The sequence below is a fragment of the Dasypus novemcinctus genome, chromosome 24, assembly GCF_030445035.2.
Source record: "Dasypus novemcinctus isolate mDasNov1 chromosome 24, mDasNov1.1.hap2, whole genome shotgun sequence".
NCBI lineage: Eukaryota > Metazoa > Chordata > Mammalia > Cingulata > Dasypodidae > Dasypus > Dasypus novemcinctus.
This window is the reverse complement of record NC_080696.1, coordinates 11,882,533-11,902,822: the sequence shown is the minus strand read 5'-3', so window position 1 is coordinate 11,902,822 and position 20,290 is coordinate 11,882,533. Positions and strand designations below refer to the sequence as shown.

Here is a 20,290-nt window from a genome sequence, read left to right as displayed (position 1 = left end):
TTATGGTTAGTTGACCTAAATATTTGCCAGTCTCGGGTATTTTCACCTCAGTGACAGACAACTTGCTGTCCAACCCTCTTACAAACAAGGGTTTTTCTTGTTCTGTTTCATTTTGTTTTCATTCCATTTTGTGGGCATAGGCTAAAAGTTGCTAGGAGATATTTTCTTGATTTAAGAATATTATGGATAGCAATTATAGCCTGTAGTGAATCAGATAAGATGGATCAGAAGAATAAGAACTAAGCAGAAAGAAAAGAGAAATTTTTGTTGTTTATTCATATTAAGTTTACATCTCAGAAGATATTCTACAAAGATACCTATTTGATCAAAGGCATGAGACTTTTTAAAAAATTTTCTTTTCATTTTTTAATCTTTTTTTAAAAGATACATAGATCACACAAAATGTTACATTAAAAAATATAAGAGGTTCCTATATACCCCACTTCCTACACCCCCCCTCCTCCCACATCAACAGCTTCTTTCATTAGTGTGGTAGAAACCCTTTTAAATTATGCAGATGTGCTTGCATATTTTATTTTAAGGGTACTGTGTCATATTTCTTTGAAAATTCACATGGACTAGCATTTTGGGGGTGTATATAAATAGCTCCATCTTCAGGCTTTCCTGGAGAAAATTTATCAGGACATCCTGATTCTTAAGCAAAATAATGTTCATATGAAAATTCCAATGAGAGTAGAAGACAAAGATACTAAGCAAGACTATTTTAAAGATTATCTAGGGAAAAAATCACATGAAAGTAGCAAAAAATATTGTGGTAACAATGAGCACTGAGAGGAAACGGCCCAGTCAGGTAGAATATACCATAAAACTATAATAATTAAAGCCCATCAGTACCTTTATGGGAATAGTTGCATTAATGAAACAGGATAATCTAAACATAGATGCAAATAGATATGGGAATTTAGTATGAGACAAAAATAGCATTTCAAATCAGTGGGTAATTGGTAAATTTTTCAACAAATTATGTTGGGCATTAGGCTGATCATTGAGGAAACAGAAAATAAAGCAAGATCTCCACTGCAGTCCTTACACCTAAATTGGTCCCAAATGGACCGAAGTTTTCAATGTAAAAACTGAAATTATAAAGGTACTAACAGGAACGTGGACAAGGTGTTCGCGTAATTATGGATTACAGAAAGGCTTTCCAGTGAAACTTCTAACACAGAAGCCATATGATTGATAAATTTGACCAGATAAACATTAAAACCCTCTCTATTAGAAAAAAAAATGCTATAGACAAAATTTTAAAAGTATATAACAAATGAGGAGAAAATATCTGCAATACATATGACAAGGGACTATGTAAAGAGTTTGGCAAGTTAGTAAGAAAAACACCAAGATCTCAGTAGGGAAATGGATAAAGGAAATTTTCCATTTCAGAGTATGTTTGATTGATATAACAGAAATCGGCTATGTGTGGCTTAACAAAATAAGGATATACTTTTCTCCCATAAGAACTCTGAAAGCAGTCCAAGGCTGGCACGGTGATTCCACAGTGCTTCAGGAGCCTCCACCCTCTTTCTGCTCTGCTCTTCTTAGTGGGTAGCCTTCTTCTTCATGCCCACAGCTGGCTGTTCCACCTCCAGGCACTGCATCTGAGCACAATGGCAGCAGTTGATAAATGCATGCTACTCTGCCCTTAACGAGCTCTGCTAGAAACTGCCGCTTGACCTGCCAGCTGCAAAGGAGTTCAGGAAGCTGGGCACATTTCTGCCCCTCCCCTCTTTAATCTGAGGTTTGTCTAATTGTACGGGAGAAAGGGAGAATGGATAATGGGTAGGCAACCAGTTATATATGCCACAGATATGAAGACAGCTCACAGATAAATGCAATGACTTGTAAACAAATAGATATTTAACTTTATTCATAATTAAATATATGCAAATCAGTACAACAGTGAGATACTACTTTTTATTGCATATCATTTTAAAACCTGTGCCTGTGATTTCATAGTACCTTTTTTAGAAGTACACTAATGAATTGAAAATGTCCCTTTTGTCAGGGAATAGTTTAAGAGAGTACCATTAGGGATGCCAGGCATTAACTTAGCTGAATACCAGCTCCTCCTTATCTTGGAATTCCATTTTTTGCTTAGTAATTAGCAGTCAAAAGAATGTAGATTAGTATTGATGCTGATTTTTTACTTGTAGTGATTTGTTTCTCAAATTTCTTCGAATTTTTCGTCGCTAAAGATGATGACACAAATATAGTAAGTAGGTATCTAAGTTATATACTGTCCGGATTTACAACAAACGAAATGAATATCCAGATCACACACATTTGATCACAGTGAATGCATCTCTTGCAATCTGTAATTATGATTTCATTCCATAGCAGTTACAGTGTTTAAAGGGTCTACTTGAGACTCTTTCTAATATGGTGAATGAAGCTTAATCTTCTTTACATACTTATTTTATGCAACTACTTGCACATATGGTAATGGAACTTTGGATTGACTTTGTTTATTATTTTGCCCCCAGGTTTCTATGAGGGTGTAGACAACACAGCAAAGGACCCAACTTGTCACTCCATTTTACTTTTTTTTCTTACCTGTAAGAATAGGATCATTGTTTCCTTTTATGCAGGAGCTATTCAATGCTTTTAATTTGGGAAATTGATGCCCTACTACCACCACCACCACTGAATGTCATTTGAGTGCTGGTTCCAGCTGTTGTAGAAGGTTAGCAGGTACAGTAACATCTTGTTCAACATGATAACTTTGAGAACCAGCAAAAATGCTAAAGTGTCTTCCTACCATCAATAATCCTACCACCAAATGTTTAAATAGTACCTCAGAGGTTATGTATTTCACATATATAAATTGAATTCTTACAGCAGCCCAGAAAGGTGTCCTTTAATATCCATGATTTATAATTGAAAAAAAAAACACTAAAGATTTGAAAAAATTTTTTAAATGTGTTTTGTTTAAGAACTCCTGGCTTCCACAGGAGGCCTACATGCCTTTATTCCTGCTGTCTCTAGTGATCCCCGAGAAGTCCCCCACACTTTGCAAGTACTGAACACCAACATCGAAGGGTGGTGGAAAATAGCCTCTGCCATCACTGCCAGTAAGGGCGTAGGGCAAAGGTGTGCCCATGTGGTGTTGAGGAACGCAGACACAGACCTCCCCAGGGGGGCAGGAGAGCTCCCTGAGGACGAGGTGGAGTGTGCGACCACCATCATGAGGTATTCGTGTCGGCACAAGATCCCGGACTGGTTCTTGAACAGACAGAAGGACTTCAAGGGTGGAAAATACAGCGATGTCCTGGCCAATAGTCAGGGCAACAAGCTCCGTGAAGACCTGGAGCGACTGAAGGAGATTCGAGCCCACAGAGAGCTGCTCACTCCTGGGGCCTTCGTGTCCCAGGCCAGTACACCAAGACCCCTGGCTGCCGTGGGTGTACCGTGGGTGTGTCCAAGAAAAAATAAGTCTTGTCTGTTAATAAATAGTTTATGCTCCTAAAAAAAAGAACTCATAGTTGCCAACCTGAGACTCAAAACAAGGTCTTTTTCTACATCTTTGTGATAATATAAAATTTGAGTACTTTCTGTGAAATAATTGGAATCTTCAAATATACTTGTAATCATTCTTTCATTAAATTATCAAATGACTACATACTGAGAGCAAGAAGTCCTAAGAAAAGCTCCAGGGCGCCTGGGGTCCTGTCCCTTTTCAGAGTACTCAAGTACTGTCTTGCCATCCTTGGGGCCATGCTGCAATGATGGAGGCAGGAGTATGTGCCTTTGTGTGTGTGTATGTGTGTGTGAAGGACAGTAGGGAGAGGGGAAGGGAGGTGAATAAACACAAGCACTTTGCTAGTCACTAAGGAGATTCAAAGGTGAATCAGACACCATCACCCTAGAAAGCACGGGTCTGTATAAAAGGCATTGTATGCTTTATTAATATGTATCAATATAATTGATTTGTTTTTTAAAAAAAAAAAGGCATTGGTGTTGAGGAATAGATTCAGTTCATGACATGTGGCAGGGTTGTGGAGGGGGAGAGAGCCAGCAAGGACAGTTCACAACAGTGGGCCCTGGGGTAGGGATATTTGGGAATGGGAATAGAGGAAGTCCAATTTGGCTGGAGCAGGTAATACGTTAAAATAAGTAGGGTGTTGAGATTGGGAAGAGAAAGGTGGGATGGACCAAGCTAAGGAGTATGGACTTTATTCATTTAAGTTGGGAGCCATTGAAGATTTTTGAACTGTTTAGTGATGTCATCATAGCTGGGGAACATGTTGTTTTAGAGTAATCTTTGCTGTCTCTCTCCCATGCCCTCCATATTCATTCTCTCAAGAGCCCTATTAGTTCTGCCTCCAGAATAATTCCAGACCTAACCTCTGTTGACTGTCTCCACTGCTACTGTGCTCACCTAAGCCACCATTATCTCTCAACTACAGCACCTTCATTAGAGGCTTGCAGCTTCTGCACTTGCCCTACCAATCCATCCTACACAGGAGAGTAACTTTTTACAAATCCAAATAGATTCTATCCCTGTTCTAGTAAAACCATCCATTGTCTTTCCATCACACTTAGAATAAAGTTTAACTTCTTGCTATACCCAGAAGGCCTTTTGTAGACCCACATGACCTGGCCCTGCTAGCAGGCAGTTGGAATGTGAGTTTACCAGGGCTCTTTGTTCCCTGGGGCAGAGCTGCCAGGGAAGCATTTTCAGAGAGATGTTGGAGAAAGACACATTTGCCAGTTAACTGTGAGAAGTCATTGGGCCTCTCTGAACCTCAGGTTCCTCATCTGTAAAGTGTTAGTAAAATCCCCATGGCAGAGTGGTTCTGAAACTTGAACTACGGACCATGAAAACATGGAACCGAGGCCTGGTGCAGGGTTTCTCAATGACTGAGTCTCCTTTCCTCCTTCTCTAAGAGACTGAGGGTTAAAAAATTTACTCTAGTTCTAGAGTTTAAATTTGTGGTGGTCTTTTTTTCTAAAGTAATGCACATACATGGTTTAAAGAGACAGCACTTCCAGTCTCATAATGAAAACGAGGAGTTCCCCTTCCCCAACCCCACTTTCCCTAATCAACCCCCCAGTTTCCTCTCCCTGAGCCACTACTTTTTAACTCTCAACATTTTCTTCTAGATTTTACCTCTGTAATCCAAAACAACCTCCTTATTCTACTATTTCTTGATTTTTAATTTTAGATATTATTAGATAGTTATTTCATCTTCACACCATGGAAGGTAAGGATTTAGTTCCCTTATACTTCCCAAACCTACACATAGACACGCACACTTCTTCTTCTCTCAATATATTACATCCCTCTTTTTAGCTCATCTGTATCCAACTTTTTTTGTTTTTTGTTTTTTTAAGATTTACTTTTATTTCTTTATCCCCACACCCACTCTGCCATTGTTTGTGGTCACTGTCTGCTCTCTGTGTCCATTTTGCTCTGTGCTCTCTGTCTGTTCATCTTCTCTTTAGGAATCACTGGGAACCAAATCTGGATCTCTTATGTAGAAAAGAGGTGCTCAATCAGCTCCCTGGTTTGTTGTGTCTCTCATTGCCTTCCTCTTTGTGTCTCCTTTGTTACATCATCTTGTTGCATCAGCTTGCCATGCCTGCCCACCCCACCACCTCGCCTTTTCTGGGAGGTGCCAGGAACTGAACCCGGGACTTCCCATGTGGTAGGCAGAAGCCCAATCACTTGAGCCATATCTGCTTCCCAGAGTTTATATTTTTGACTAACTATTCACATCTGAGTCACATAGTGTACCATGATTCCGTGTCTTTTGTTGTACACCTTATTTTTTTTCTGTAGTTAATATTAGCTTCATTTTTTCCTTAGGTGGTTAGTTTTTGTTGTTGTTTTGGTGTGGGGGAGCTTGGGTACTGATAAAGAAAAACTTTTCATGCAATTTAGGATCTCACAGCTTTATTGAGTAATTCATGAGTCAGACAGCATCCCATTCACAAAGTCTAAGGTAGCTCCAATGTATTCTGTCAGTTTAGTTCTTTTCCATTTGGAAATCTCTTTCCCAGCCTATTCTGGCTTTCTGCTCCAATTTGGATTGTTTGTTCCCTAAGCCTTCTGCAGAGCTGTATACCATCTGGAAATTCCTTTGTCTTCTCTTGTTTGGGATTTTGTGTTTAAGGATCTCATTTTCTTCCTCATTTACCTTTCTCCTTCATTTTGCCAAGGCACATCTATCTTTTAGCTTTCTGAGAAAGGGCACGTGGGAGGTAAATTCTTTGAGACTCTATAGAGCTTTATTCTACCTTCACACTTGATTGATATTTTGGCCCAGTATAGAATTCTAAGTTTCCCTCAGCCTTTTAAAGGTAATGTTTCCTATGTTGTTGTTGAGAAATCTGATGCCATTCTGACACCATAGCTTTTTATGCAATCTCCCTTACCCCCGGAAGTTTTTAGACCTTCCTCTGTTTCCTCAGTATTTTGATATTCCACAGTGTTTTATTTTCATGGGGTCCTTTTATCTATCTGTGTTGTGTGGAGAGGTTGATGGGTCTTTCTGTCTGAAAGCTTATCCTTCAATTCTTGAAAAAGTTCTTGAACTTTTTCTTTGATATTTCCTACCTTCTAATTTTTCTGTTTTCTCTTTCTGAAATTCCTGTTATTCAGATATTGAGCATTCTATCATGTTCTTCTTTTCTTATTTTTTATTTTCTCTTGTTTTCCATCTCTGCCTTATTTCTTTTTATTTTTCTTCTGTTTAATGTTTTTGCCACTTTTCTCAGTTACTTTTTCCTGTTTGTTTAGGCCTGTCTTTCCTAAGACAGAGGTGTAACTGGAACAACTAATGAACTGAAACAACTAGGTTGTCTGTGCTCTTTAACAGTTAGGTACCAAGAAGCTGACCTAAAAAACTGAGTATGAGTAGCCCTTGTCATCTGAAAGCCCTTACCATATGGTCTTCAGGCAAGGACAAGCTATTTCTTAAGGGTTTCTCAAATGCTTCTTTACTCTTGAGCCAGTTTGGTCCCGAGAGAGGAATTGTACAGTCTCTTGCTTGGGAGTTAACAGCCTGGCTTCTTGCCTTCTGGGAGTCAGTGGGGTGGGAGCTTCCTGACATCCCCAAGTTTCAAGTCTCTCAGGTTCATCCTCTCTAGAGAGTAAGTATCCTGACTTCTCCAGAGTCAGGGAGGAATAACTTTCTCTCTGGGCAAGAATCTAAGGCTCTAGATCAGGGGCTGGCAAACTTTTTCTGTAAAGGAACAGAGAGTAAAGAGTTTAGACTTTACAACGCCATGTAATGGCCTCTGTCACACTTTCTTCCCTTCCTCCTTTTGAAAACCCTTAAAAAATGTAAGAAAACATCCTTAGCTTGCAGGCAGTACAAAAACAGACTGTGGGCCAGATGGGTCATAGTTTGCTGACCCCTGGTCTTTTCAGAAACTCTCAACTAACCATCTTCATTTCAACCCTTCCCTGCACCCCTACCTTCAGAGAAACTTGAAGCTCCAATTTCTGTTCCTTCTCAGGTTTTATGGCAGAACTGGGTAGTTTCTTAGGTGTTCCCCTCGTTGTTAGCTTAGGTGTCAGATTTCATGGGTCTACTATGTGAGCAACTACTTGTCCATCTTCTTTATATTTTCCAAAAGTTCGATTTTTTTCCCTTGTCTGCCATCATCTCCTTTCTCTCTGTCCTTACTATTAATATATCATGCCTTTTTTTTTTTTTTCCCTCTTCCTTTCCTATCCATTAACTGGGGTTTGGAAAGTGAGTGGAGATAAATGTATGTGTTTAATCTACTCAGTTTAACCAGAAGCTCCCCCCAAATCCAATCTGGTTTTTTATTTTTACTACTTTCTTTGATAGTGCTTGGGTTAAGTTTGCATTTGTTCTCCACGTGCTCACTTGCTATGCCAGATGTTCGAAGAAGATGTCCTTGGGGAAGAAAAATGAGGGGTTTTAAAATGTAATGTTCTTGAAATGCTCACAGTGGTTCAGTGTGTGAGATCTCAAGGAGACCCAACCATTTCTAACTACCAGGTTTTATAATAGAAATACAGTTTCTCCCTTATTTGTGTCAACCATCAGGAGCATTTTTAGATGTTTGTAATAAAGTTTGTGGCTTATTGTTTAAAATTGAATTTAAGGTAGTAAATCAAAGCTTTCGGTGGCGTGCCCCTGACAGCAGGGAGAGCCTGGTAAGTGATCCCTAAGAGCTGATCAAAGGGAACCATTGAGCCTTTTTTATACAATATTTGTATTTTCGTCCTTTAATCTGGTAGTGTTTCCAATTCCATTCTGAATACAGTAATGCACACAGAGTCCCATGTTCAAGTCTTCTTGGCGGCATATGGTACTGTCTTTGCCAAATGGCCCCTGTTCGGGCCTAAACCTGGCTTCTCCATCAAGTCTACACAAGTTGTAAACAATGCTGATTGTCAGAAAATGGGCATCTTTCAAGATCTTACTCATACCACATTTCTGTTCTAGAAATCTAATGAGAATTGAAAATAAACAAAATAAAATCCACTGAAAAATGACTCCTAGCTATTTCTGCCTAGGTTCACCTTTCCTTGCCAGCGAAGATGGGGTACTTGGAGGTGTGATTGTTCTCCGATCTTGCAGATGTCCTGCAGAGCCTGATGCCTCCCAAAATAAGCAGACACTTTTAGGTAAGTTGGGTGTGTACATTATATGAGTGTCTTCTCTTTCATTTTTCTAAGACATGAAAAGATTTGAACACTGAAGTCAATAATTTGAAGTGTTAGGAGGGCTGGGACGCCCTGTTGATGTCTAAACATCTCTGTTCTACTGATGTATTTCAAAGGTTAACATATAAAAGAAGACCATTCATTTTTTTAAGTACATATTTAGAGAATATTTTTCAAGTGACCTAGAACCTAGAACCTTTAACAGGGCACAGTATTAAGAACACTGGACCATGTATTTATTCCCTGCCTTATTCCCCAAAGCATTGAGGTGACCCACAACCATACACATGGTAATGTAGAAAGAAGCTTCTTCCTGCTCCCTCCTCCCAGTAAGGTATCAAAACTGTGTGATGAGCTGCTGGCCTGGACATTGGTTTTGGCTCCACCGTTTATTAGCTATGACACCTTTGTACAATGACCTTACAGTTCTATGTCACTTACTCGACTGTAAAATAAGGATGTCTGTCCTGCCCTTTTTATAAAGCTGTGGCGAGGGTGGGTCAACTGAGTATTTTTTAGCTTTACTGCTGTCCATTCAGATGTGTGATTTTATGTCTAACCAAGGGCACCAGTAGAGATGAAACTCAGCCTGCTAACTGCTGCCAAAACCCAAATTCTTGGGACTGTCTCTCCCTACAGGGTGTACCTTTTCCTAATTCATCATCCAGAAGGGGTGCTTTTAAAAATGTGTACGAAGATTCCGCATGACCCAGCAGGGGGCCCTGTGTGTATTTTTTTTATATTAACTTTTAAATTGAAATGCATATGCATTCAGAAAAGCACACAAATATAATTCCAGCCACTTAAAGAGTTATCACAAAGTGAAGAGCACCCAGAGAAAAAGAGAACTTTACTGGAACTCCAGAAGCCCCTTTATACCCCATCCCCATTAACCACTGTCCTGACTTCTAACACCATGATTAGTTTTGCTTGGTTTTGAATAAATATTTTATATAACTGGAATCATAGAATAGGTACTATTTGTGTGGTGTCTTTCTTTCAACATTATGTCTGTTAAACCCATCCATGTTACAAATGGCAGTAGTTTGTTAATTTTCATTGCTGTGTAGTATCCCATGGTATGATTATACCACAGTATATTTATCCATTCTTATGTAACTATTTTTTTCAACTAAGACTGTGAGTCATCTATAGGGGCAGTAGTAACTGAATCCTTTCTATGACTTTCCTTACAGAAAATGTAAGGAAATGGTGCCTGATCTATATTGTATGACCTCATGGATTGCAGTAGCACAAGTATCTTTTTACTCTGAGGTTTTATGAGTCTATAAAATAGAAGACTTTCAATCATTGTTGAATCCTTTAAATGTTTTTCCACAGTTAGATAGCAGTGAGTTGGTTTTATAAATGTGCAGTGGAAACCCTGGTCTTCCATAAAAATGCAGAAGAATAGCCCTTAGTATTTTGGGGAGCAATTATTAAAACTGCTTCATATACTGTTCCTAGGAAGAAGTGTCACAGTTCTTTACTGAGCCTGGACTCTTGCCCATTCAAATTAGTCCTGGAGATTGTGAGGTTTATATAGGTTGTAGTTTTATTTTTTTGGTGGTATAAGGTAAAAATCAATATTTGAGAATAAGTCCTGGGAGTTTAGTTCATGTCAAATAATTTTTATCACCAAGTTAGTAATTTGTAACCTGATTCCTATCCTACTCTTTACCTCCAGAAGAAACATTAATTATAAAGTGTCAACCTAGGAAATAGTTGAAATCTTGCCACTTGTTGAAGGTTAACTGAAGGCATTGTTTTTTTGTGAACTTTAGCTACCAAAACCTGGTAAACATAGGCTGGTGCCATTTAATAGGTGCTACCAACTACATAGATTTTTACATTTATTGCTCTTTAAAAATTATGAATGTTCAGTATGTGCTAAGAAAGCAAATTCAAACAGTATAAAAGGATAGAAAGTAAAACATGAAAGTTCCCTCTTGCCAGCTCATTCCCAGAGCTACCCACCATTCTCTCTGGTTCTGATTATTCTTTTGGGAAACATCCTCCCCCTATAGAATGTGCTCATGCTTCTATTTCTTGATTAGTCAGTAACTTGTGATTCTTTGTTGTAAATGATGGAAAACTTAGCTCATGCCATTTCCCATTCCTTCCCTCCTGATTTTAGGTAGTAAATCTATCCTAACTTGAAATAATATACTTTAATTTTATTACAACTTTAAATAACACCCTATTTCTTGATTCATCAACTTTATACAGTCTCTGTCAAGCATCCCTCACCTCCTTCACTATGTAAGTTGAGGGAAGTTCATGCACTTTTCTCCTTTTCTCTTACTTACTCCCTCACTGCCAACCCTCAACCCAACCTCTATCAACCATACCACTGTTGTCATGGTTAATAACATTTGCATTCTGTTCTATGGCTATATTTGTCCTCTATGCTTTGACTAGAGGTTGATTCTAAACAGTGACAGGCAGTAATCAGCATTTACAATATCAAGATTGTAGGAATGTTATTCGCTGCAGATCCCAGTTGTAGGTGATTGGACCCATAAAGAAGGGAAGTAAATGTCTGTCATAAACCGTTGCTTGTAAAAGGAGACTATACCGAACATCAAAGTCAAGTGGACTTGCCTGTCTTCCACCCCATCAGGTGCTCCAAATCAAGTCACAACAACTTAATTTGCTTCATGTTGGACCATGACTTCTCACTTAATTTTTAAAAATTCTAATGGAAGCCTGTAATTTCATAAACTCATGGCTCCTTAATGCTTATTAATATCTAGCAACCAAGAAAGCAAAGAAATCTTTCTTTCCTACATGTCCAAATAAAGCAAAACAATTCCAAAAATTAAAATAAAGTACATAACTGCTTTATACTGTTGAATCACTTTTCTGTCCCCAAAATAGTATAATCAAAACAATCTCAGACTGCAGCTTTTTTGTGTCCACTTTCTTTTCTAAAAATCATGAACAGTGTTCCTTTTATCCCACAAAAGCAGTTTCAGTCAAATCCCACTGCCACTTGATGGAGTTTCCAGGAAGCCATGAGCATCTCATCATGACAAATTATGTCAATTTTATGAGCACCAATGGGCTGCTCCATGGGTGTATGACTTGAGTACAGGACACTGTCAGGGTTTGTCCTTTGTGAATAGTTTGAGAATCTCATGTATGAAGGAACTTTCAAAATCATCTTTCTTTTTCTTTGCCCACAAATTGTTGGATACACCTCCCATGAAGAGGTGGAACTCAGTGCCCCTCCCCTTGAGTGCTTGAGTGTGGGCTGAGCTTTAATGACTTATTTCCAACAAATAAGAATATGGCAGAAGTCACAGTGTGTGCTTTCCAAGATTAGTTCAAAAAAGTATTATGACTTCTTCCTTGTTCTCTTTCTGTTGGGTCTCTGACTCTGGGGGAGACTTGCTGGCATGTTTTCAGGATACTCAAGCAGCACTCTGAAGAGGTCTATATGGCAAAAACTGATGTCCAGCAACAGCAAGGGAGAAACTGAGGCCTCCTGCCAACAACCTCAGAGATGAAAGCTGCCATGAGCAGCATCTTCTCTGAAATCTCAAGAGAGACTCTAAGCAAGAACTAAGACCTCCAGAATTCTTAACCCACAGAATCTGTGAGATAATAAATATTGTTTTGGTGGTTTGAAGCTGTATCTACCCCAGAAGAATATATTTTCTACCCCAGAAGAACATGTTTTTAAACTTCATCCATTCCTATGGGTGTGAACCCATTGTTGGTAGGAAATTTTGTTGTCATTGTTGAGGTACTGGGAACCCAGGACCCTGTATGTGGAAAGCCAGCACTTACCACTGAGCCACATCAACTCTCCTGAATTGTTTTTGTTGTTGTTGTTGTTGCTGTTATTGTTGTTCTTAGGAGGCACCGGGAACCAAACCAAGGATCTCCCATGTAGGAAGCAGGTGCTCAACTGCTTGAGCCACATCTGCTTCCCAGTAGGACCTTTTGATGAGGCTGACCCACCTCAGTCAGGATGGATCTTAATCATATTACTGGAGTCTTTAAAGGTAGAATGAAGTTCAGTCAGAGAAAGAAAAAGCCATAGAGGAAGCAGCCAGCAGGTGAAATCAATGGAACCCAGAAGAGAGGAGCGAGATCAGGAGATATCACCATATGTCTTGCCATGTGACAGACTGAGAAGCCAAGGATCCCCAGCAGTCAGCCCCAGAATGTCAGTCTTTGTCAAGAAAGCATCACCTTAATGATGCCTTGATTTGGACTTTCTTTTAGCCTCAAAACTGTAATCAATAAATTCCTGTTGTTTAACTTAACCCATTTCATGGTATTTGCTTGAGCAGCCTAGTTATTATAAAATACTATGTTTGGGGTTAATTTATTATGCAGTAATACATAACTAATATATCTAATTTTATATTTATTTTATATATATATTTATATATATGTATATAGTTATATATACATAACTAATATATCTAATTTTAAGCCCTCTTCCTGCCAAATGCCCCTCAGGTTTTTCTAAAGTACAGGTACAACTCAAAGCATTTTGTTGCATCTCAAAGCTGCTCTGTCAGACTTCAGATTCCATTGAGTAGATCCTTCTTCTCTTCTTTGGGATCCTCTGGGTCAAATCAGATCTGTGCCCTCCTACACTGTAGTCTCTGATCACTCTTCTCCAGACTGTCTTTCCAGTCTTCCCACCACCCCTACTTTATACTCCCACTCCTACCTCCATACTGCCACCAGAGTTCTATCTCTGTGGCACATCTGTGACTGACCGAGAGAAATGAAGAATGGAGGTTGGGAGAGAAGACTGCCCTGAAGCCAAAAGGGCAAGCATGAGAATCAGACCTAAATATGACCAAGAAAGCCACAAAAATACCAAGATCAGAGGGATTAGTGGTCAAAACAAGAGCCACATATATCATTAGTTTTTTAAATGTTGAAGTTAAATGTTGAGTAACTTTCTATGTTAAAGTGAAAATAAAACATGTATCTCTTACTATTACGCCCATGCTTCCTACTTTCAGTTTTTCATTGAGGGTGTGCGCACACACACATAACTCTTCTGGCCAGTTCTCTACAGGAGAGAGGGCAAACAACAACCCCTCTTCTGATCTGACCCCAGAACATACTTTCGCGTTATTTCTGACTAGCTGTTCCTTTCTTCCGCTCATCCCTATGCACCCCAAACTCCAGGCACTCCAAGTGGACTGTCGTCCTCAAAAGGGTCATATTTTCTCCCCAATAATTTGCACATGCTCTTACCTTTGCTTGAAATGTCCTAGGCCATTTACATTCATCCTTCAGGACCCAAGTCAAACATGAATCTTCTTGGACTCCTTTGGGAGCCTTCTAGTCCAGTTTTGTCTGCCTCTCCCCAAATGATTTGCTCCTTCCCTTGTGCTGTGTTAGAACCATGCAATTTGTACTGACCCCAGTGGCTCACAGGAGGAGTACAGTTGTTTGAAATGTCTTTCCAGGCACTAGAAAAGTCCATTGCATCCGAGAATCCACCACCAGATTGCAAGTTATTGAGAGCTGGGGTTTATCTGGTATTCAAGCCACCCCTTATAGTAGGCTCCTGATAGTTGTTGGATGAATTAATGAAATGCCAAATGAAATTTCATTATTGATTATCTAGCAGAAATTCACCACTCTTCCAGAAAACTGAAAAACTGAAATGTTACAAATATCCTCATAAACTCTTAAAAAAGAAATAATGTGGATTGAAAATATTGGGCTGTTGGAAACAAGAAAACCCAGAGACAGTTTAAATGGACTGTAGAAGACTGCCCCTGCCAACAGCCTATAAAAGGGCAATTTGGACAAAAACATATTTCTAACACCCATCCTGCCACCTGCCACCTCCCACCCCCAGATCATGAAATCCTGGCAAAGCCTGAGCTACAAATCGATACCTTAATGCAAAGCAAATCCTTGTCCCTCAAATGAAACAGCTGAAAAGAATTAATTTTCTCTCTGCTTTTAGAGGAAAAAACAACAACAATATTTTTCTTTACCTGCTAAAATACAATTACATGTGCTTTCCAGGCCTCTACGGAAGTGCTTTATTGGAGTTTCTGTACATAGTATGGTTAATGAAGTATAAACAGAGGCATATCAAGCTTTCCAGTGGGAAAAAATGAGTTCATTTTCATTCTAATTAGTAATTAGGATATATGCAAATATGTGGCATAACCTGCCAGTCTCATGACTCAGGTGTATTTCTTCCCTTGTTTCTTGCTGTTGGGAGCCTGATAGCCCCCATAAAGTTCCAGGGGTTCCTACCTTGGAGTGATTAGGAGGGAGGAAGCAGTGAAAACAGGGATGGATGAGAAACAGACTCCATATATTTAAGGAAAAGCTTCAACAGTTCAGGATTGGAGGTATCTAAAGAATTAGGTGCTCTTCACGATGAAGGTCAGTGCTTGGTCAGCAGCCTGTGTGCCTGTGCTGAAGTGAGGCCAGCATTCTAGCCAGAGCCTGGTCATCTGAAGAGCACACAAGTTAATTGTCACCTTCCCAGTAAGTTAGCCTTACCTTACTTAGAATAACTTAAACTTCTTTCCTACCCAAAAATATGTGCCTGATACCAATAATTAAGCTTTGTGCATGATACTGCTCCTAACAGCCCAGCTACCCTTCTTTCCTCTTTTATTATAAAATGTTTCATGTATTTTTAAAAGAAGAATGTAATGAATGTGTATGTTTTAAAGAAGAATAATAAAATGAACACCTGTGGACTTGCTGCCCAACTTAAGAACTTGCCCATTACCTATATCTTTGAAGCCCCCATGTGGGCCATGTGGGCCTCTGCTTTTCCTACCGTTTATATTGTGTTTACCCCTTGCTTTTCCTTATGACTCTTTCTTTAACATTGCTACATATCCCTAAATTATATCTTGTTTAGTTTTCCTTTATTTTGAATTATATATGAGTGATGCCATTCTTTATTATTTCTTCTGTGAGACTTTTTGCAGTTTCTTACACAATTACTTGAAAGTATAATGAGTCCCTTTATCATTTTAGGCTTCACCCTATCAAATCAAACTGTTCTGCAGTTGCTGGTTAGAATTTAAACATGGTCCCCATGCCCCCCCTTTTCAGAACAAAGTTTCTTGTGGAGTAATTTTTTTTTGTTGCTGTTACCAAAACATGCTGTGGCTTAAATATAAAAAATGTTAGATTGAGTTGATGCTTCCTGGAACATTAAAAAGATAAAAGGTCATTTTGCTGTAAGTTAAAATTCCAAACCGCCTTTTGGTTTTACTGGCGTTAAAAATTTGGCGAGCATGTATAAACACATGCACTTCAAAGGAGCTTCATTCGTGGGGCACCAGCAATATCATTTATTTCCATTACATGGCACACGCCACTGTGAGCACTTATGACTAGGCATTTCTGCCCAGGCTCACATGTTCATAAAAAGATCCATCAAAGGAAAGGCAAATTAGCTTTCAGCTGCTAGTGGGAAAAGGGTACTTATAGTTGTTTGTCTGATATTAATAAATTTATCTTAAAAACAGAATTAAAGACTTTGTTCTCTAAGAGGATCCAGTGTTATGGTTAGCAATTTATTTCGTTAGTGCCTCAGCAATGCTTGGGGATTGTTATATGTTCACTAAGTATTAGACAGAGTCTAGCATTTTGGTCCTTATTTAAATCAGATGGAAACAAATTAAGTAACTTATTCATAGATACCAAGTGAATAAGGCAGTCATCATATTTAAACTTCAACAACTGAGTCACCTTGAGATTTTTAAATTTTATTTTATTTTTTTATTTATCCCTCCCCCCGCCCCCGTGGCTTTTTGCATGCTGTCTGCTCTCTGTGTCCATTCACTGTGCATTCTTCTGTGCCTGTATTTATTTATTTATTTTTATTTATTCCCCCCCCCCCCTTGTGGCTTGCTTGCTGTCTGCTCTCTCTGTCCATTTGCTGTATGCTCTTCTGTGTTTTCGCTTGTCTCCCTTTTTGTTGTGTCACCTTCCTGAGTCAGCTCTCCATGCACTTTCGGGCCGGGTGACACTCCCTGGCACCCGGGCGGGTGGCTCTCTGCAGCGTGCGGGTGAGCCTGCCTTCCCAAGGAGGCCCCGGGACAGGAACCCAGGGCCTCCCATATGGTAAACAGGAGCCCAGCTGATTGAGCCACAGCTGCTTCCCACCTTACGCTTTTGAGGCTGATGGTCCAAAACTTATCTTTTTCAGAATTGGTGTTTGTTTTTAAAACCCAAAGATGTTGATTACAATGGGTTATAATCTGCTGCTTTGTTTACCTTACAACAGGACATTTCTTCCCTTAAATATCACTTATAACCCACTTTTAAAAAATTAGAAATAGGTTTCCACCTGCAGTGTTCTTCCCTATCGTAATATATATAGTTCTATCTATATAATCTAACCAAATAGTACATTTTGTTTGGCTACAAAGTTTTTCACCTGAAATGTAAAATTTAAAAATTTATGAATAGAATTCTAGTGACTGTGGAATTATTTGGACTATGGTTCCTCTAAAACTCTCAGGAAAATATCTTGACAAATTTTATACTCAATTTTCCTCCGCTGAAAGGGTGATAGAGATCACCCTAGCATGAAGTAAAGCCTCAATAAATATTTACTGAATGAATGAGATCATGTTTCAATAAAACTTGCTTCGCTGAATGATTTTCTGTTCAACAGAACTTCCAAGTCCCAGTCAGTGGCCTCCATTTCAGGCAGTTTCCAATAGAATAAAACGATAAAACAGGAAGAAAATGAAAATATCCTTTGGGGCTACTGTTAGTATTTGACCCACATCCCTTCCTTTTTAGGCCGCATCCTTCTTTAGTCTTGAGCAAATTTGAGTGAGCCACGGAAAGAAAGAATTCTTTTCATGGCTTGGTGTAACTGGGGTTCTGTAGAATTCCATCCCCATCCCTCTCTCTCAGGACAGTTCAGTGGTAAAAACTTTTCAGGGAAGCAAGCCAACTCAGAGTTATTTCGTGCCATAATGGGGCATGCATGATATGAATCTTAAGGATTTCATGTCAGGACAGTGAAGCATCCTTGTATATTTTTTGTAAAGATAGTCTCCCTACTGGGTTATAAAAAATCCCCTACTGGGTTTTAAAGAATTTAACAGTCAAGGGGAAAGAAATCTACAGAGGTTAGAGGAGGCTATTTTATTTATGATTCCTCATTCTTCCCATTTTAAAAAATGAATTGCTCTTTACTCAATAAGGAGTAACTTAAACACTGTGCAGAATGCCCTCCTGGGGTGTGCCATTCGACCTAAGGCTAAGGAGCGGCAGCTGACTGCCCAGCGATGTGGTTCTGATTTTAGAGTTCTGTTTTCCTTGCAAGAAATTCTGAGATACGAAGCCAAGCAGATAGGTTTTAAATGGGTAAATGCAGCAGGGTTGTTAACAACTGAAGGACAATATTTAACAAAACAAAACAAAAAAAAAGTGGGTTGACTGAGGGCTTCTTTCTGGTCAGAAAATAATCCAGTTCGATTAAAAGAATTTAATACTTTTGAAACAGAAAGAAATAATAATAATAACTCCTAGCTGCAGAAGTGCTGCTTTAAAAGCCACTGAAACATAGCTACCAACCATGGTTCCATTTTGATTTACATTATGGTTTATATTTTAGACTGTATACTTTTCTAAATTTTTAGTTACATTATGGTTTACATTTTAGACTATATAATTTTATAAATTTTTGGTGAAATTTAACAAGTCCTATATCCATCCTTGTATGATTTTGTGGAACACTTCTATTGCCCCCCTGTTACCCCTCTTCCATCTATTCAATTCCTCTCTCCCCCTCCCCTCAGGGCCTACAGTGACAATCAAGCTTCACTGCTTGAAGGACCAGATTCATAGATACTTGCAACAAGCTGAGGGCTTGACACACTAGCTGTCCTCCCCCATTGGGATCCACCAATGCTCTTGAGAGACACCCTTCCCTCTGTTTGAGAACATAGGCCTCCCCAGGATGGGGGTATACCTTCCCACTCATTGTATGGGTCTCCACCCAATGGACTTGGAGTTGTCCTATATGATATTGCAGGGACAGATGCTGGACATTATATGTCCTTCCATAATCCACTGAATGGACTGGGGGAGAGTGTACTCCCCATTGTAGTTTACTACAATGTAAACTATAATCCATGCAGTATAGCAGTGCTCTAAAATGTATTCATCAGATGCAATGAATGTGCCACAATGATGATAAAGGTTGTTGATATGGGAGGAGAGGGTGTGTGTGGGGAATATGGGTACCTCTTATATATTTTAATTTAAGTTTTTGTGATCTCTATATCTTCAATTTTAAAAAATAAAATAAAGCCACTGAAAGGCAAAGCCTTGTGTTTAGGCTAAAGGCTGTCCCACACAGGGGGATGCCATAAAGACTGAAGGATACTCGCTCTTGGCCATGACACCTATGGATGAATTAATTTGTTCCAAAGCACTAAATACAACTTTCTAGTTTGCAGAAAGCCTGACCTCTAAGATGATGTAGAGGTCTATTCTGTGTGTCCCTGTATGCCATTATCCTGCCCTTGCTGGGGAGCAACTGTGTAGCACATCCCCACCTACCGTATTCTCCTGCACTGGAACTGGACCAGCAGTGAAGACCGTTTTTTCATATCATGCTTGCAAGATGTGTTGTATTGTGAAGTCAGTTGATGGGGAGGAATCTTGCCAAATCTGTGACCGTCTATCTCATGTTAAACACACTCAGGCATTTTTTTAAGCATGGCTTTGTAAAAATATTCTTAGTGTTTTCTGATGGGGATCTTTTTACAGTCTGGGCATTTCTAGTAGTCTTATAAGTCCCTGAGCTTTGGCCTTCTGAAAAATATAAGCCTTTGCAAATCAGTAGTTGGTTGTGAACAGTCACTGTCACTGCTAAAGGAAAATGCGCATTACTAAAAGGCTGCTATATCCCAGGAGCTTCTCTAAATGGAAATAAGCTTGAGCTTGACCACACAAAGACTATTATAATGAGCATTTTCACAAACTCAGATGTGTCACTCAAGATTACCCATTTACCCCACTTCTTACCTGGGTCATGGTCCCCTAAATATAATATTTACACATGGAAAAATCCCAATAGTATCATTTGCATCAACTCTGTTTTTGTTATAGTATTATTAGAATCATTGTTTAGCACTGCTATCATAGCTTCAAGGTTTAGTGTATGGAATGACTTCAGATTTAGTCCTCCAAATTAAGAAACAAACTTAAGACTTCAAGATGTCTTTTTTGTGTGTCTTTATTTTTTTCTTAATGTTACATTAAAAAAATATGAGGTCCCCATATACCCTCCACCCCTCTTACCCCACTCCTCCCACAACAACAACCTCCTCCAACATCATGGGACACTCACTGCACTCGGTGAACATGTCTCTGAGCACTGCTGCACTACATGGTCAATGGTCCACATTTAAGTTTACACTCTCCCCTAGTCCACCCCATGGGCCATGGGAGGACACACAATGTCCAGTAACTGACCCCGCAGTACCACCCAGGACAACTCCAAGTCCTGAAAATGCCCCCACATCACATCTCTTCTTCCCACTCCCCACCATCATGGCCACTTTCTCCACCTCAATGCCACATTTACTTCCATCACTAATCACAACAATTCCAGAATAGAGCATTAGCAAA

The 20,290-nt window shown here is 39.3% G+C and overlaps 1 protein-coding gene across 2 annotated transcripts in view; it reads left to right on the top strand.

Moving 5' to 3' along the window:
• TASP1 (taspase 1) overlaps window positions 1-20,290 on the top strand; it is a 274,012-nt gene that overhangs the window by 208,622 nt on the left and 45,100 nt on the right. For both annotated transcript variants that reach the window (XR_011647284.1, XM_004475274.4), the window contains exon 12: window positions 8,516-8,626. Coding sequence is in view for 1 of the 2 variants with exons in the window: in XM_004475274.4 (XP_004475331.1) it covers window positions 8,516-8,626 (111 nt within the window). In the remaining variant the exon portion in view is untranslated. The remainder of the gene's footprint in view (window positions 1-8,515; window positions 8,627-20,290) is intronic.